Source organism: Castor canadensis, chromosome 5 (genome assembly GCF_047511655.1).
Source record: "Castor canadensis chromosome 5, mCasCan1.hap1v2, whole genome shotgun sequence".
Lineage (NCBI taxonomy): Eukaryota > Metazoa > Chordata > Mammalia > Rodentia > Castoridae > Castor > Castor canadensis.
Window position 1 is genome coordinate 60,555,954 of NC_133390.1, and position 18,520 is coordinate 60,574,473.

At 37.0% G+C, this 18,520-nt stretch overlaps 1 protein-coding gene across 18 annotated transcripts in view; it reads left to right on the forward strand.

Annotated features, from left to right (window-relative positions):
* Phldb2 (pleckstrin homology like domain family B member 2) overlaps nt 1–18,520 on the forward strand; it is a 218,144-nt gene that overhangs the window by 50,041 nt on the left and 149,583 nt on the right. For 13 of the 18 annotated variants that reach the window (XM_020156247.2, XM_074073079.1, XM_074073083.1 and 10 more), the window contains exon 2: nt 4,879–4,980. The exons of 3 other annotated variants lie outside the window; for them this stretch is intronic. In XM_020156247.2, the coding sequence (XP_020011836.2) occupies nt 4,939–4,980 (42 nt within the window). In that variant the 5' untranslated portion in view covers nt 4,879–4,938. Of the gene's footprint in view, nt 1–4,872; nt 4,981–8,422; nt 8,525–18,520 lie in introns of those variants that run through there. 2 more of the 18 variants (XM_074073081.1, XM_074073082.1) reach the window with 2 other exon arrangements.

Genomic DNA, 18,520 nt, shown 5'->3' on the forward strand with positions numbered 1-18,520 from the left:
GTTTCTTGTCCATTTTTTCTACTGACATTAGTGTATATTTTAGCTGATTTGCAAGGTAGTTTGCAAGGTAACACCTATCATATTTCTCAGTTTACTGTTTACTTTCTAATATTATTTATGATTTGTCTATATTAAAGCTTTAAGTTTTAGCTAGCAAATCTAGTAGTCTTTCTTATGTGACTCATGTCTTGGAGATCATGTCAGAATATTTGCTCAAATCTCCAAATAAAATTATATTTTCAAATATGACTTGTTCCCTAGTATTTTATTATTTCATTTTTATACACACATTTTCATCTCTTTGTTTTTTTCCTTTATTATTGTGCTGGGTGGGGGTACATTGTGGCATTTACAAAGGTTCTTATAATATATTAAATATATCATACTTGAATTCACTGCCTCCATCACGCTCCTTCATCTTCCATCCCCCCATTTTAATCTCTTTGGAATCTATTTGTGGGTATTAAATGACAGGAATCTTTTTTTCTCCTGCCCTGAAACAAAACAAAAAACCAACTTAGAAGTATTTCATTTTTGTTTGTAGGGCTGGGGATTGAGCACAAGGCCTGGAGCACGCTGGTCAATTGTTCCTACCATTGAGGAATACTCTCAGCCTAAAACCTAGAGTTTTTAAGTGAACTAAAACTGAACAAGAAGCAAACAGTTTAAAATTTCAAGCAAATTAAACTTCCTTAACAAAAATCTAGGACACACACAAAAGGAATTAATAATTCTATTGCATTCTCTGTTAGACTACACCTAAAATGAAACTGGAGCATTGGTAGCCTGGAAGAGAGTCAGAGAAGGGCAACTAGAACAGAGATGGTCTGGAAACCATATGAAGAAAGGAATATTTTGCTTAGAGAAGAGAATTATGTTGACAGAGAAAATTGTATTTAGATTTAAGAAGGCCTACCATGAAGGAGCAGTAGTAGATTCATTCTATTTTATTCTGGGTGTCAGCATTTGGTGCAAAAAAAAAAAAATTATAGCAGTACATATACTATTTTTTAAAAAGGAAGAATTTTATTTCAGTTGTATTATTAAACAATAAGATATTGACATGTCCACTACTTGAAGTACTCAAACAAGTAAATACCACTAAGTTTGTAGAAGAGATCCTTGCCTGGGTAGGCATGTTGGACTGATGATCTCTAAGGTCCCTTCTGAAATCTAAGACTTTAATCATTCTGGCCTAACTGGGAAAAAAAAAACCTGTCTAATAAATAACTAACCCTTGTTACTTTCAAAAACTTATGTATGAATTCTGAAAAGACCTAAACTGGGCATGTCAATACAGGGAAAGTAACACTAATTTAGGGGATCGGTGGACTAGCTGAGGCCTTATTGCATAGCAACAAGCAACACTTGAGGTTTATCTTGCCTGGGCCAGTTTGTCATTCTAAAATGAGAGTTGAACTAAAAATATCATTACTAGACGATCCCAAGGTCCCATCAAAGACTGAGAATCTTTAATTCTGTTTAGTAAATAGGTGAGATAAACTACATAAACAGATTTCCAAATAGAAACTCCTATGCTCACTCTCATAAACCCTGCTTATTTTAATGCCTCTAGAAGCAAAAATAACAGGTTAATTTCAAGGCTCACACACATTCATCATTCACAAAACAATTTTCAGAACTTGTTTTGCTCTATGGAAATGTGAAGCACTAGAGATTAAAATGAAGTCTGTCTTTTCAAAGATCTCACAGTTCAGTAGTGATGACAGTCTAGTAGCCCTACAAGTATGGTACTACTTGATAATTGTGTTAATGTCTTTAACTTCCATAGTGTCAGAGGTAGATGCCTTCTATCCAGACTTCTAAACTGAGAGCCTAAATGATGCCTACGGATGTTCCACGCACACGTTACTCATGCTTCTCGCCTCTCCATGATACCTTCTCCACCAGGGTTAGCCAATAGTTGCACAAAAATAAGTGATAAGTAATGTCCCCAAGGTTCAAGGCAAAAGTTCTCTCATACGTGCCTGTTTAAAATTAAAGAAGCTCTGGAGGCCCAAGCAAGTAAATCATAACAATCTCTACAGGTTCTTCTTAACAATTACCTTCTGTGGGCATTTTCCGTAGTTAGCAGTCATCTAAGAGTTCCTAAAATAATATAAAATAAAACCTAAAGAGATACCATTTCTACGCTTTAGTAACCTGCTCAATAAAGACACATTTTGTTTTAGGGGAGGGTCCAAACACATCTGTACATTTGAGGAGTTACCATGTTTTTAGTGTGTAATTGTAATGGAAACTTTACTGATTCACTGATTCAAGTGATAGCTGGGAAATGGATTATCTGTTATCTTGAGTTGGTCTTTGTGGAGATAATTACATGATCTTTCTTTTAAAGCCTGTAAACAAGTAAGGGAGGATTCTCACATGACAGAGAGAGAGAGAAATAACCCTTCAGAGTCCCACATTGGTAAATTACAGCTTTTGTTTCCTGAGTAATAACCTGACTAAGAGCAAAGGGAAATGAAATATAGTGCCTTACCTAACACAGTATTTCAAGAGGGCCGGACCCATGAGATTGCTTCTCCCAGTACTAAATTTCAAATAAAAACACATCCTGAGGAGTGCAGCAGCTCAACAAAGAAAAACATTCCTAGAACAGTGAGTGAATTTAGAGTTACCTGCAGGGCATGTTAAATCATAGAGCTGGGAGTCCACACACCAGTTTCTAATTTCTGTAAGTCTGGGATAGGGCCTAAGAATTTGCATTTTCAACAAGTTACCAGATGATACTTGTACTGCAAGTATAGGGACCAAGCTCTGAGAACCACCATGTGGAAGATAATTAGCTAATACTTGACAATTGCTTCCCCGTATCAAAGACATGCCCAACTAAGAGTCTTCTCTGCTCACTAAAGGTCTCCAGGGGAGTTCTAAGAAATGGAGAGAAACAAAAAATAGGAAGTAGAGATAGTTAAGAGCTCTCGTTGGGCCAGAAGGGACAATATTAGAACCAGGACCTTTGATTTATGATATAACTCGATAGCATTCACAGTAGATGATAACAAATTTCATACAATTTTTTAGTATCTATTTAAGCAGTACAGCATGATATTTCGGTATACACATACATAGTTAAATGATTATGATAGTTAAATCAACTCACATACCCAGCATCTCACATTGTAACCTCTGTAGCAAATCTCTTAGTCTACTTTCCCAACAAATTTCCAGTATATGATGCAACGTTAACTGTAGTTTCCATACACTACCTTAGATCTCTGGGCTTATTCATCCTACTGTATATGTTTTTATTTAAACTTAATTCCATCTTTTCACTGATCTTCATTGGGAGGTTATAGAGACTTGCCTCCTAGCAAAAATAAATGAAACTTTTAAAAACTTGTTTTGTGAGGAAAGGGTTAAAACATGGTTAATTTCTTGGCATACTGCAAAGACCAGTAAGCGTCTTTCAGAATTATAGGAACTTTTCTTGATTCTGGAATACTCTTTTTCAATGGTATGTTTAAAAAACTACAAATCAGTGTGGAAAAAACAAATGCAAGATCCATTAGGGTATCAAGCTTTAGACCAGGGTGTTCCCTTCCTCAGAAATATCTTACTTCCGCTTTTTTTGGTATTTATGATGTCTACTGGAGCTGAGTATTAATAGTTTATTTGGCCATTCAGTACTCTATAGATAACTTGAGAGATTCCAGTTTTAAGTTGCTACCCTCATGATTTCAAGTTGCTAAAGGTAAGATGTGTTTCCAATTTAAAAGGCTTAATGATTCATTATTTAGAATAATTAATTGTATGCTTTGTATCATGATATATGATCAGAATTTCTTTACAAAGCTGTTAATTTTAAATTAAATGGTCCTTATGAGTGAGAGATGTCACTTTCTCTTTGGATACATTATTGTACTTGGGTTTCAAATGAAGTGTTCCTTCTACTCTGTCATTCATAGACTCTCTTCCTGACTTAGGGTGTATGTCCATGGCTTAACACCTGACATGGAGTACTGTAAATTTAGGCTTTCAGTTTGTTTCTACTCATTACCAAAGCCATGGTTGGGGAACTAGGATAACTCTGGGTTTTCTCTGCCTATTCTCTAGGGCTTTGCTTCTAGCCCAGAATGTTCCTTTGGGTCCACCTTCCCTCAAAAAAAAAAAAAAAAAAAAAAAGGCACTGTCCCCATGGGAGAAAAACGAGACATTCCACAATCAGAAATAAGAATAAAGGACCACCCCAGGGTTGAGTCACTGTCATCCCACCCAGGCTATTCTCGGGTGGATCCAACCCAATTACATATTTGTCTAAAAGAGAACACTAAGTTGAAGATACACCAAATGTTTTTTCTAAAGTTTTCAAATAAATATAGGCTCTGTAAGGCCCAGAAAAATGTCCCTGAGAATAAATCAGTAAGTTTCTCAGTAAGCATATTAGAAATAAATGTAAGAAATTCTCTCATCTGGCAAACTGGAAATGGGTCAACACAACTGGTCCAAGATGACCACCTCAGGCATTCTTACCCTGGACAGTCACTAATTTCCAGGGAGAGAATTTGTAGCATTTTTCAGCACTGAATGAACAGCAGTTAATGAACAAGAGAAGGGAATTTAAAGTACAAGAACTTAATTAAGCACGAGTATAGAAAACCATTGTGATAGACTCAGTCCAGGTTAGAGATAGAGTCTGGCACTCGCGAATGTCAGTCCTACTATTTAATGTGAAAGTCTTCATCTTCCAAAGATGGAAAAGTCTAGGAGGAGAAAGTATGTGTGAATATTATTTCAAATGGTATTAAACAAATGCTCCCAAAATGAAAAGAAGATTCTTCCAAAGACCCTCGGGCTCTTCACTCTTGTCTACTTCTCTCATCTGTTTTTCTTTTATTCTTCCTCTCTCAAAAGAGTCTGAGGTGAGACAGCATCATTGGAATCACTAAGGCTACACACAAGGATGCTTTAAAGATGAAGAGGACAACTTATGGAAAAGCAGGCAGTAGATACAAAGTAGGTACTCAGTAAAGACTGTCTCCATCTTCTTCCTTTGTCATCGGAGGGACACCACTGCAGGACTAAGGGCCAAAAAATAGCTTTATGATTGCTATAGTGCGTTTTTTTCCCTTGCCAGAGTTAAAATTGTCAAAAAGGAACACCAAGTCCATACCTCAAATCCCTTTGTGACTCTTTTGGAGACTGAGTTTTATTTCTCCCAAGTACCACTGCAGGTTTTTGAGATAGGCGATGGACAAAATGATACTTCTCACCTCTGGGTCAATTGAAGAGAGTTCTGCTAAATAACAGATTGTGCCTATGATTCAGGGATCTATCAGATTCCTTACATCAGATTAGGAGTTCCTTTGAAGAAAAGACTGCAGACTTCAATAGAACTCCTTATTAGTCCACATTCTTAAAAGGTGTAATAATATTCTCTGTGGGAACTAGGTAGTCATTTATTCAACCAACTACTAAGGAAGCATCACTCATCGTTGGTTACATAATTGATTGATATCTTCCTGTCTGGATAATTTTAGAAGCTAAGAGAACAAAACTGTTTTGCTATAAGTACATTCTCCATTTAAAAAAAAGAATTAAATGATCTGCCAGTACATGTGGGAAGGCACATACCATAGTGAACTAGAGGGCAGGCTCTGAAATCAGAGTTCAGACTTCTTTATTTACTTTGTGGATTTAGAAAAGTTACTGAACTTTTCTGAGAAGCATTTTTCTCATTTGTTAAATAGCAATGGTAACACCTGACATTGTGTGTCATTTGCTTAGTCCAAACAGTGTCTAACCCTAGAAGGAGAGATTAATAGAGTGATTACTACTGTGCAGGTGTGGCCAAGCTGCCATCCCTGAGGCTAGGTGCCCTGGGCATTTTTGGACTTAGCCTTGTTTTTAACCAAATGAACAATATAAGACTAAGTTTCTGACAAACTCTTGCAGGCAATGACTTCTTCCTTCTTACCATCACCATATTGTGAAGTCAACAATTTTCACAAGTTAAAGTTGATCCAGACACAGTGCCTTCAGAGATTTAGAATGGAGTTCAAGTTGCTATCATGTTGTCTCCACAGGCTTGAGAACCCTGTCTGGGAAAATGGACTTAAAACTGCCTTTGGATCTTATCACCTTACAGGTGTTACTGACAGTCAATTTCCAGGAGGTAGAAATCTAGCTTTCTAGTGTTTGTTTCTGCTGAGACATTGGCCACAGTCTTAGGTTTCATATTCTGAAGGCCTCACAGAACACCTCTGAATATTCAACTTCCCTTATCAGAAACAAAGGTTGTCTCTATTTGGAAACTGACAGAGAGAGATTCCTGCTACTAAAGCAATATGGAGGCTCACTTTGTTGCCCTTTGACCCCAGGCAGGCTCCATACACCTATCTGATCATTAGAGCAGATTTACTAAAACTCCTCAGATAAATGCCTGTCTTCTAATAAAGAACTAACTTCCAAAGTCCTTAAAAAGTTTACTATTCACCTTCCAAAGTTCCCATCCACATAATTCGTAATCTCTTCACACTCTCTTCACAGCACTTAAGGCATTAGTGCTCTCTGTAGATTGTTGAGTGATGGTGGTTCAAGAGTCAGACTAGGACAGTGAGCTAATTTATGCCTGTGGCCACCTAAGTACATTGTCTTTGTCAAGTAAGATAACTTTTCTCAGAAGAAACTTTGAGATTTCACCAAAACTGATGAGTGCCTGTCTCACTGAGTCCGAAATCATTCTGTAAATCTGAAGTGACTAGAGAGGATTCGCCTGAGCTATGGAGCCTCTGTTTAATCCATGAATGGCAAAGCACAGTGAGCATAATGTAAGGAAAGCTGTCTGCTGAAGACACTCTGGGCATGAAACAAACAACAGCAACAGAATGGGCCTCTAGCCCAAACTACTCTGGTGTGATAGAATTCACTTTTCACTTGACTGCTTATTTTTACTTTTTCAGCAAAGAATGTGCAATTATTTTAGTGAAATACAGTATAGAAAAGCAAGTTAAAATTAAACAGTTCCAGAAATCCACCAACATCTATGATAAATACTATAATCTGTATCTTTCTTATATATTAATGTACACAATTCATTTCATAAAAATGGTGCTGTGGTTAATGTACTGATTTGTAATCTACTTTTCCCTATTATATATAAACATTTGCCATAAATATTTCTCTTTAGTATGATCTTGCCTAGTAACCCATTTTATGAGTGTACCATAATTATTTAACCCAACCTAAAATGTCAATATTTACGTAGTTTCCAGATTTTCAGTTTTATAAAACTGAAAGTTTAACAAACAGTATTGCAGGTAAATATTGTTTTTAGTTGATATTCTTTCCTTGAAATCAACACCCATATATTGCATTTGTGGAGCGAAAGTCTAAGCACAAGATTTTATTCACATGATCAGAGCTGCTAAGAATGTTCCCAAACTGGTCCTCTATTGAGCAGATGCAATGATTTGTCCTAGAGACTGGACCCTCTGGGTCTTAGATAAGTGACCATTGCTCAGTTTTCCCAGGTCAATCCCAGTAACACCTACTGAACCAGGCAATCACCCAGTTAATGTCCCCTTTTTATTCTGAAAATTGTGTTGGTTTAGGAGATATACAGTCATCTTGATCATGGAATAGTTGGCTTCACACCTTTAGAACAAAATTGTTTTCTAGGGTTGTTGCACCAACTCAGACTCCTCCAATAATGTGTAAGGCTGTGAATCTGCAGCTTCCCTTGACAATTGATGTTATCAGACATACTCGCTATTAACGAGGTAGCTATAAAATGCTATTTTACTAGGGAATCAGGCATGGTGGCACACATCTGTAATCTCCACTACGTGGGAGGCAGATATAGGAGGATTGTGGTAAGAGGCCAGTTTAGGCAAAAAGTTAGCAAGACTCCACCTCAACCAAGGTATGGTTCATACTTACAATCCCAGCTACTTAGCAAGCAGAGGTAGGAGGATTGTGGTTCAAAGTCAGCAAGGGCAAAAATGTGAGACTCTATCTGAAAAACAAACTAAAACAAAAATGTCTGGGGTTTAGCTCAAGTAGTAGAGTATTTTGCTAGCAAGTGCAAGGTACTGAGTCCAGTACCACCAAAAAAAATAAAGCTATTTAATTTATAATCATGATTTACATTTCCTAATCTCTACTGATGTTAAATATCATTTAACATTTTTGTTAGTCATACATATTTCCCCTCTTATACAAAGGGGAAAACATGGAGTGAGGAATGTGAGAGTCAAAATACTTCAAATAGGAGGCAGAAGAAGAGGGACAAAACGCAGGAACTTTAGCTTAGATGTCAGTTATTATGGTCTGAGCATGTGTTTTGTGTGGTACATTCTAAAGGTTTATCACAAAGAAATAAGCATATAAGAAAACAAATAAATGCAGGCTGTCTGTGTGTGAACCAAATTATGATTAATTTATTTCTCTGTATCAGAAATTCAATGAGGAAAGAGGAAGATAAGAACATTTGGAGGTTTTTGTAGACCACTTTATCTACCCTCAAGAAAGGTTAAACAATATGTCTTCTCACCAAAATGTGAGTCCCTATTTCACAGCGTACTAAATTGTCTGTGTGTGAGTGCATTGGATTCCCTGGGATGTGGAGCCTCTCTCCCTGATCCATGAGTGGCAAAACATTTGGTTGGCCCTCACCATGTCCACCTTTGCCCAAGGTCTGCCCATTTTGCTCTGGTGTTGGGAGATGGAATGAGAAGCAGGAGGGGTGGAACCATCTGGAATACTTCTGCCACCATTGACTTTGACAGCTCCCATATGTAAAGAGGAGCACATGTTCTCCAGCTGTGTTCATGTTCACTCCAGCCACAGCCCTCTTTTCTTAACATTTCTGCCACATTTATTCCTAGCGCTATTCTAAAAACTACCAGTTCCGTACCACTCTCACCATAAATGGTAAGAAATAATGTCTGGTTTCTGTTTAAGGTACTATTAGCATCAGGTATATAAGTAAAATAAGATTATTTTTATATATGCTATTTCCTCACAGAAGACTTTCATTGATTTATAACCCGAATGAGAGACCCTGTAATAGATTCTCAGCTACCCTTTAATGTCCTTGTCACTATCCATGTGTGGTGTGATTATTTACTCAGTACTTGTTTCCCTATTGACTGTATATCATCAGTACCTAATGAAAAGCAGCTCTCAAAAAATTAATGCATGAAGAAAGATATGGAACTTTGCACAGTTTAAGTTTCATGTTGGTAGACATACCACACACACACACACACACACACACACACACACACACACTACAGAAGCCACAGTGGATTATTGAGCCACCCCACCCTTTCTTCATTCTCATCCCAGGCACTGCATAACTAGAAACCCAGCCACTGTCATAGCATTTCTGTTTCAGGTTATCATTGACTGCCACATGTGAAAGCAATCCAATCCATGTGCACAGATTCCAAAAGACAGTCTACCATAGAACAAAGGCAAAAATGTCTAGCTCTATATTTGCTACCCTCTGTGTCACTTTAAAATATATCCTCTATGTGGCATGTTTTTGATGCTTGGGATGCCTCTGTAAGTCTGAAAAATATGTCTATAAGCAGCCTCCACCACCTCTCTCCACCATCACCCCCACCTTGGGTTCATACCATTCCAGAACTGAAATAGATAGTCAAGATCCCCTAAGTGTACAGACCATAGAAATAAAGCTCAGCAAGATGAAATAATTTGCCCAAAGACACCTGGCTATAATTACATAATTGTAGAGGAATACAAAATAAAGTAAGTCTATAAAAGTTTGGTTTTGATAACCAGTTCCCAAATTTTCTATTCAAAAAAAGAAGTAGCAAACATCCTGAATATGAGAGTATATAATTTTTCAAAATGTCTTTAAACTAAATTGTTACTGTCAAACTAAAGAAAGCAAGGGGATAAAACATAAATTATTTAAGTCAAATCATTCTCTGTAGGGGAGCCTTTGCATGTTCTGGGCTTGTTCCTACTGCTTCCTGTAATCAAGTACAATTCACTAAACATTATCTGGACCACAATTCTGCAACGAAATTATTAAGGCATTTTTAAAAGTTTTATCTTCTTGTTAATATGGACAATTCTAGGATCTGTTTATGATATATATTCCCAATACATACCATGAGTTTCAAAGCATGTATTGAAATTCTACTCTGCAAAGAAGAGCCGACTGGGGCTCCTAAGGATCAGGAGGTGAGCAAGTGGAGTTACTCTGTTATGGTGGAAGAAACATATCCACATACATAAAAACTTACCCCCAAATCTGCCACAATGTCAGCCCAGTCTGGAAAAAAGGCCTTGTATAAATGTAAGGGCAATAGTAGTTCTTAATTTATCCTTGGAAACAAAAAGTATTTCTTCACGGTATGTCTCTAGTTTCCATGTCCCAGTGATTCCATTGTGGGTTGAGCATCAGTCTTACGTTTCCTGTCTCCGATGACATTACGCACCAGCAAATTTCTACGACTGGACTATAATCCCACTTGTTTTAAAGGACTTCCAGTTTCTTCACAGAAATCTGTTAAAATATTGCATTAAAATTCCAGCTAAATTTAAGTTCAAAATTAAAGTTTTATGAGATCCTTGTCCCCTCAACCAATGCTTCATTTAACCTACCTTTATTGAACATTGACTATATACTAAGCGTTTTGTAAATTACAAGTTAATGAAGATACAATATCTGATTTTAAGCAGCATAAAATATAGTAAAAGAGACAGAAAGTAGTTTTACTCTATAAACATTGCTTTTAAAAAGGTTTAGATAAACACAGAGGAGAAAGAGGGGCAAAGAGAAAGGTTGTTAATTTAGACTGGGGAAAGAGTCAAGGAAGGGTTACTGGAAGACTTAACAATTCAGATGATCCCTGAAAAATAAGAATCAACTCATACAACCTCATTGCCTTCAATCGAGCACAGTGCCTAATCTAGAATTTGAGAACTTTAGGTATACAATTGATCTTAAAAATATTAAGTCTAATCCTCTCATTTTCAAAATAAAGAATCATTGTTAAAAGCAACATGGACTGTGGGATAAGAGTAGACACTTAAATGTTTGTTTCTTCCAGTATCAGCTATATAATTTACAGGCCTAAACCAAATTAAAATATAGAAACTTTTATTAAAATATTATTAAGAATTTCATGACAACCACAACAGAGTATTAAACTAAGCGTAGGCCTATCTGAGGCCAGGGCTGAGCAAGTAACATACAATTCTCAGGTCCACAAAGTGAGCTTCCTTCTCTCCCTCCCTTCTTTGAGCTAAGTACCTAGGGAACTCAGGTCTCCTCCTGCCATGTGCTGTTCAGATTTAGAACAAAAAAACCCACCAATGATTGTCAAGGTCCATTGTATGGATACAAGTTTTCCCCCACACAACTGTCTTCTGTATGTTAATAAACATGTCTTGTGCCAGTTGCTCAAAGACCCAAATTATCCAGGCCCACAAGCAATGGGTACGTCTTGATTTCTGCTTTTCTCTTTTTCATTTGCATACGTTACAAAAAACAGATCCATTTTAATGAAGTTGTTAAGAAATGATTACAATAAGTCCTACAGAAAAGCATGCTTATAACAAGGTTCATCTTTTACTTCTACAAAGACTTTTTGAAACTGAAGAACTCATAAATAATCCATTTGTCTCGTTTTTTTTAACTGAGTATGTATAAAGATCTCATAATTATTCATACATATTCATTAATAATTTTGCCTTTATTTATTCATGTAATAAATATTATTTAATGTGTCCCAAGAGCCTAGAATGAAGCTGGTTCACAATAGATGTTTGGTAAATAACCAGTGAGTGATAGATGACAGAATGAATGAATGACTGAAAAATAAATTATAACAGAATACTGTTTGGTCATAAAAAGGAATGAAATTTTAATATGTGTTGTAGAATGGATGAACCTTGAAAGCATTATGCAAAGTGAAAGAAGCCAAGCATTAAAGATCATGTGTGATTCCATTTACATAAAATGTCCAGGGTAGACTAATCCATACAGAAAGGAGATTAGTGGTTGTCAGGGACTGGAGGATGGAGGATTGGGGAATGACTACTAATAGATATGGGTTCGTGCATTTTTAGAGTAATGAAAATATTCTGGTAGACGATAGTAGTGGGATGTAAATACACAACTTTGTGAAGACTCTAAAAACCATCTAATTGTACATTTTAAAAAGAGTGGATATGGACTGGAGAGTAGCTCAAGTGGTAGAGCTCCTGCCTAGCAAGGCCAGCAAGCATGAGGCCCTGAGTTCAAACCCCAGTCCCATTAAAAAAAAAAAAAAAAGTAAAAAAGTAGATATCTTAGTAAGTGAATTATATCTCAATTTTTAAATTGTAAAAAAGATAAGCCAAGATTAAGAGATTTAAGTAGCTTGCTAAAAATCAAATTGCTGGTTAAGTATGAGTCTAAATCTAACATAAAAACTTTTGGCTCCGGACTATGGCTTTTCCCAGTCTGTCAAGCTACCACTCAGAAATTTATAAAACACAGTAAGCTGTAAGGCTCCATAGAGCACTGTGTGCATTTACAAGAAACTAACCAGGCACCAGTGGCTCATGCCTGTAATCCTAGCTACTTGAAAGGCTGAGATTGGGAGAATCATGGTTCAAGGCCAGACCAGGCAAAAATTTTCAAGACCCCTTCTTCTTAACCAATAGCTGGACATAGTGGCCTGCACCTGCAGCAGTGGGAAGCATAAAATGAGACAGTGGCTGGCCTGGACAAAAAGAGACCCTACTTTCAAAATACCCAGAGCAAAAGGAGCTGGAGGCATGGCTCAAGTGGTAGAGAACATCTGCCTCACAAGCACGAAGCCCTGCATTCAAACCCCAGTACTGAGAAAGAAAGGAAGGAAAGAAGGGAGGGAAGGGAGGGAGAGAGGGAGGAAGGGAGGAAGGTAGGAAGGAAGGAAGGAAAGAGAGAAAAAAAGAAGTCACTTGCACCAAAACATAAACCCATCAGTAGCTGGATTGATTGCTGAGGCTCTGGCCTACAATGGGGTATGGGTATAAAGCAGAGGAGATGAAAGACAGGGATGAGAACCATCCAGGAGGCTCCACATTTTCTCCTAGACACCTCCTAAGTAACCCTTGTACTTCAGGTCTTGCTTGAGAATTCAAAATAAGTAGCAACAATCCCTTACTGTCCCTCTACAGTACTGCATGAGACCCTGGAATATTTGTTTCCTGTTTTCTCAAGCCTAATTTATTTTTAGGCGAGCATACAGCAAGATGACTTATAACCTCTTATAAAATGCTTGGTATTTGTCCTTCAGGACAATTAGTCCTGTAAGTTTGACTAATATTAAATAATAGCAATCGTAGCTTGTCCTTATTTCTGGATAATATGTGAAGGTTTTCTGAGATTTATTTTTCACATATATTCATATATTACAGTAGAGATGCAAGCATCATACATTATCTCTCTTTTAAATGGAAATGAACATAATGCTTGTATCGCCATCGTCTAACTCCCAGCTGATTATCCTCTCTTCTTCCCTTCCGAAGGAATCAAGCCACCTTTTTACACTTAATTTTCTTGCCCAGAGGTTGTGTGTTAGGAGTGGGGGTGATGGAAGCACATGTGTTTTGTCCTATCAGGAAAATTTAAAGGTTGAGGTCTTGCTTCCAAAGGCTATATAATTAATCATAGTTAAAGATGGCAATCTGCTACCGGCTAAAGAAAAGAAGAGCAGAAATATAAAATTAAACGACTATGTGTCAGGTAACACAAAGGTGGCTGAAGATTTAACCTCTAGGGGCGGGAGAAAAAAGCAGAAGTATGGACACTGCATTTATCGTCTATATAACTGCTGGACTAATTTTGAAATCAGCAGCCCTATACTACTTAAAAGTGGAAAACACAAGGAATGAAAAGTCCACCTTTATACTGTGAAGTAAAGAGAAGAGGCAACTAGCCAAAACGTAAGCATTTCTTCAAACTTTGGGTTAGAATCAGAGTGCCTCTCCCTCACTGACCAATATGGAATGGAATGTAAGGTTGTGACTAATGAGTTCTCTGCAATCCTGAGATTGATTCTGATGCAGCAAACCTCGTGAATTCCTGTTAACTCCAGTTTGGTTGAGCCTTGAAAGGAAGCCCCTCCCTGAGCTTGCAGAGCTCCTGGGATAGCTCAGCTACAGCCCCACCCCCATCCACTAGTCAGCCCTGGAATTTGAACTGTGAAAACACAACAAATCCTGACACAGTCATTTCAATCCATTTTCAGGGAACTCAAGATAACAGAAAAAGGCACAATGGACACCACTTCACCAACCAACAATCCCGTAGCTGTGGGATAAGGGTAGGGAAGTAAGAAACCATGGACCTTAAAATCAAACACACTCAGGTTCTTATGCTTATTATATTCAGAAACTGCCGTGTGTGCTTTGTAGAATCTGAAAGTGTTAACCTACTGAGTCTTGGTTTCTTCACATATAAAAAATGTCAATGACAATACCTTTTTAAATTTTTTTTGACAGTGCTGGGGATCAAACCTACAGGCTTGTGCCTACTAGGCAATTATTCTACCACTGAGTCACACCCCAGCCTCAGGAAGTGCTTATTAAAAGAAAGTAATATAAAGAATAAAAGTCTAAGATTTTTTCATTCCTTTTCTAAAGCTAATAACATCAGACCAAACAGTGTCTTGAGAGTGGAGAGATGCTGAGGAATCAACTCCAGACCAAATTCATGCAATCATAGTTAGTGCCCTAAAATTCTTTATGTATTCTCTGTCCATTCCAGTTTCTAAACTTTTGTTCACTATCATACGCTAAAGAGCCTTTTGGGACTTTTTTTTTCCTAATTGCTTCTCCTCCAGGAATTTTAATACCTGTTATTTTATTTTATCTGTTCATGTACTATATGGGTGTTATTTATAAATTAAAAGGAATAAAAATTTTCACTGCCCTCTTCAAGGAACTAATTTTCACACCCTTGGGGTGATCTTGTCCCCACTGAGAATGCATGGTCTAAGCTGCTAAAAGTGTTAGAAGAATATGTGAGATTCTCTTAGTTTTAAGCCAGTGAAAGAAGATATTATTGGATTCTATTTCAGAACAAATTGTTCTTGTCACCATTTCATAACTGTCAGAGGGAGAAAAAGTTTGTCAAGTTTTAATAATTTTTAAATGTCCTATGTTTAGCCTCCAATGTCCCAGTCAACCTATCAGGAATAAGGAAGCCTGAGATAGGAGAGATTAAATGATGACTCTAGGTCCAACCCACTGATGAGGGGATCTCTCTTCACAGTACATTATGAAGTACTCTGCAGATAATGTGCTTAAACCTCTGAACCCTACTTCCAAATCAATTGACTAACTGCTTTCTATTCCACTCTATGTGAATGTCTTGAATTTGCTCAATTAAACTTCTAGTTCACTTTTAAAGTTACAACTAGTTTCACTTTCATCTTAGTGCTTATAACTAAAATATTTATGAGAGAACTTTACCAAACTGTAACTATTTGTTTGAATTTTTAAGTAATAATAAAAAATAGTACAAATTAATTGGTACCTAGAGCTTCTAAAAAGTAAGTCATATGTATTATCACTGTAAGAAAAACCCAAAAATTATGTAATAAATTTCATTGAATAAATACTGCTATAAAAATAGAACAATACCAAGATTTGATGAAATAACAAATTAGCAACATAAAAATAATAATAGTTGAATAATACCAAGTGGCAATGAGAATGTGAAGTATTTAGAACTCTTATAAACTTCTGGGGAGGATGTAGAATAACACAACCACTTTGGAATACAGTTTGGCATTTTCCTAACAAGTTAAATAAACACAGTTCCATGTTATCCAGCAAATCTGCTCCTATGTGTTGGTATTCACCCAAGAGAACTGAAGCATAAGTCTATGAAAGGCTTGAAACAAATGTTTGTAGTAGCTTTATTTGTAGTAGCCAAGAACAAATTGTGATATAACCATACAGTGTGATACTATTCAACAATAAAAAGAACAAAATACTGATAAATGCAACACGAATGAATCTCAACAACCATATGCTTAGTGAGAGAAGCCAGACACGGAAGAGTACATACTGTGTGTTTCCATTTTTTATGGAACTCTAGTAAAGACAAATCTAATCCATAATGACAGAAAGCAGGTCAGTGGTGGTGGGGCCAGAGATGGTGAGTGCAGGGATGGCGGGGAAGGACAGAAGGGAACTTTCTGGGCGTCTGGAAATGTTTTATATCTAGATTATAGTGGTGGTTAAATTGGTATACATTTGTCAAGACGTTTCAAACTCCGTACCTAAAAAGGATGCATAAAAAGTAGATCAAAATGCTGCTACAGATGCAGTCATAGAAGTCCTCTATTGTGAAAATGCACAGAGAATGCAAGCTCCAATTTCATTTTTTTCTTTTTTCTTTTATCATTTTTATATTTACTCACATGTGTATACATTGTTTGGGCTACCTCCCCCACATCCAATTTCATTTTTGAGAGTCTTGTTGAGGTATAATTTATACAGATGCTTCTAGATTTAGGATTGGGTTTCAACCTGAGAAACCCATTATAAATTGAAAATTTTATAAGCCCTAAATACATTTGGTACACCTAACCTGTTACATCATCACATAGCCGTGCCTGCTTGTTTGTTTGTTTGTTTGTTTTGTACTGGAATTTGATCTCAGAGACTCTCAATTAGTAGGCAAGCACTCCATCCCAACCAATTCTGTCTTAACCATGTTCAGAACACTTTCTTAGCCTACAGTTGTACAAAGTCATCTAAGACAAAACCTATTGCAAAATAAAGTGTTAATATCTTATGTCATTTACTAAATACTGCACTGAAAGTAAAAACTAGGATGGTTATATGAGTACATTTTTATAACATTGTAAAGTTGAAAACTTTTAAGTTGAACTATTGAAAATTGGGGATCTCTGAGTTCTGTTGTAAGTGAATAGTTACATGGTCTGTCATCACAATGTAGTTCTGAGCACACGTGTCTCTCTCCAAAGTTCCCTGATGCCTCTTTGACAGTCAGTTCCTTTCACACTCCCAACCCTCAGCAACCACAGAACCACTCTCTAGAATTTTACCTTTTCTAGAAATGGCCTTTAAATGGAATTTTATATAACACAAAATATTATCTCCTGTTCCTGTTTTCTTTTTTGCATCCTTTAACCTTTTCCCCTCCTTTTTGAGTTCTTAAGAAGAAGAAATTTAAGTCCAGAGTTGTTGTGGGATTTGCCTGAGGTCACATGTGAGTAGCAGATCCAGGAAAGAACACATGTTTACTGATTCTCAGTCCAAGATTTCGCCAGAAAAACCATGCTACTGCCAGGACACAGTGAGCTGGAGCAGAAAAGAACACTTTCAGACATCAGAGCTACTGCTGTCTCTAGCTATGTACTCTAGGCATCTAACAACTTCTCTGAAGCTCAGCTCTCCTTAGATAAAATGAGGATATTAACATCTAACGCATAGCTCTGTGGTAAGGAGTAAATGAAGCACACACAGGGCGAGGCATACATTGGGAAATGATGATTTACTGTCATTAGTAAATGACACTTACTGTTGGCTGGAATATCACCCAAAGCCCATTGCATGGAGACAAAGGACATGAGAAGGGAATGTAGTACGTTAGTAATCAAATATTAGAGATTAAACTTTGACTCATTTAAATTAAAAAAAAAAAGGATGAATCGCACATATGCAGACAGTGTCAGTTACAGGGGAATGACTTCCTAAGTGTAGTTAACTGAACATTGCTTTAATTATTTGGTAGAAAGAATTAAAGAATAATTAAAGAATTTATTTATTTATTTGCTTAACTTTATACTTGACTGAATAGTTCTCAGTCCTGGTTACACATTAGAGCCCTATGGGGAGTGTTAAAAATTACCAATGCCTGGTCCCCGGCCCAGAAATTCTGATTTTATTGGTCAAAGGAGATGCCTGAGCAAAGGGGGGCTTTAACATTTCCCTTAAGCAATGTTAATGTATAACCACTGTAAAGAACCCATGGTTGAACTAAAATTTGATTTGTTTCTTGAGTTTTAGGGAATGGATGCACAGTTGTGGCTTAAACTGTCTTTAGAGTATGCCACTTCTGACAGCTTAGGAAGAGTCAGACCACGGAGCCTGCCTGAGCCCACCTCGAGGTCATCACTGGTGATGTCTTCTTAGTTCTAACCTTGTTGGATACTTGTGCAGTCAAGCATGAGGGCTTCGTGTGAATGACATTATCTATTTCTGCTTGGAAAGAGGTTGTCCTTTGCCTGTACATTCCCTGGTGCCTCTTTTCAGCCCTCAGTCAGAACTGGATGTTTAAACATATAGTCTTAAGCAACAAGCACATTTCTCATGAGTAACAACTTGAAGAAGACACATAAAAACTTGCATGGACTGTTGCTCTTACTTGAAAGCTCTATAGATTTGTGAAGCCTGGACAAGTCTTCTACTCCCTTTGGCTTTTAAACATTTAATTCATGAAATGAATGGAATTTATTTTATGAACTCTAAAGTATTTTCCAGTTACTATGATGTTGTAATTTTCATG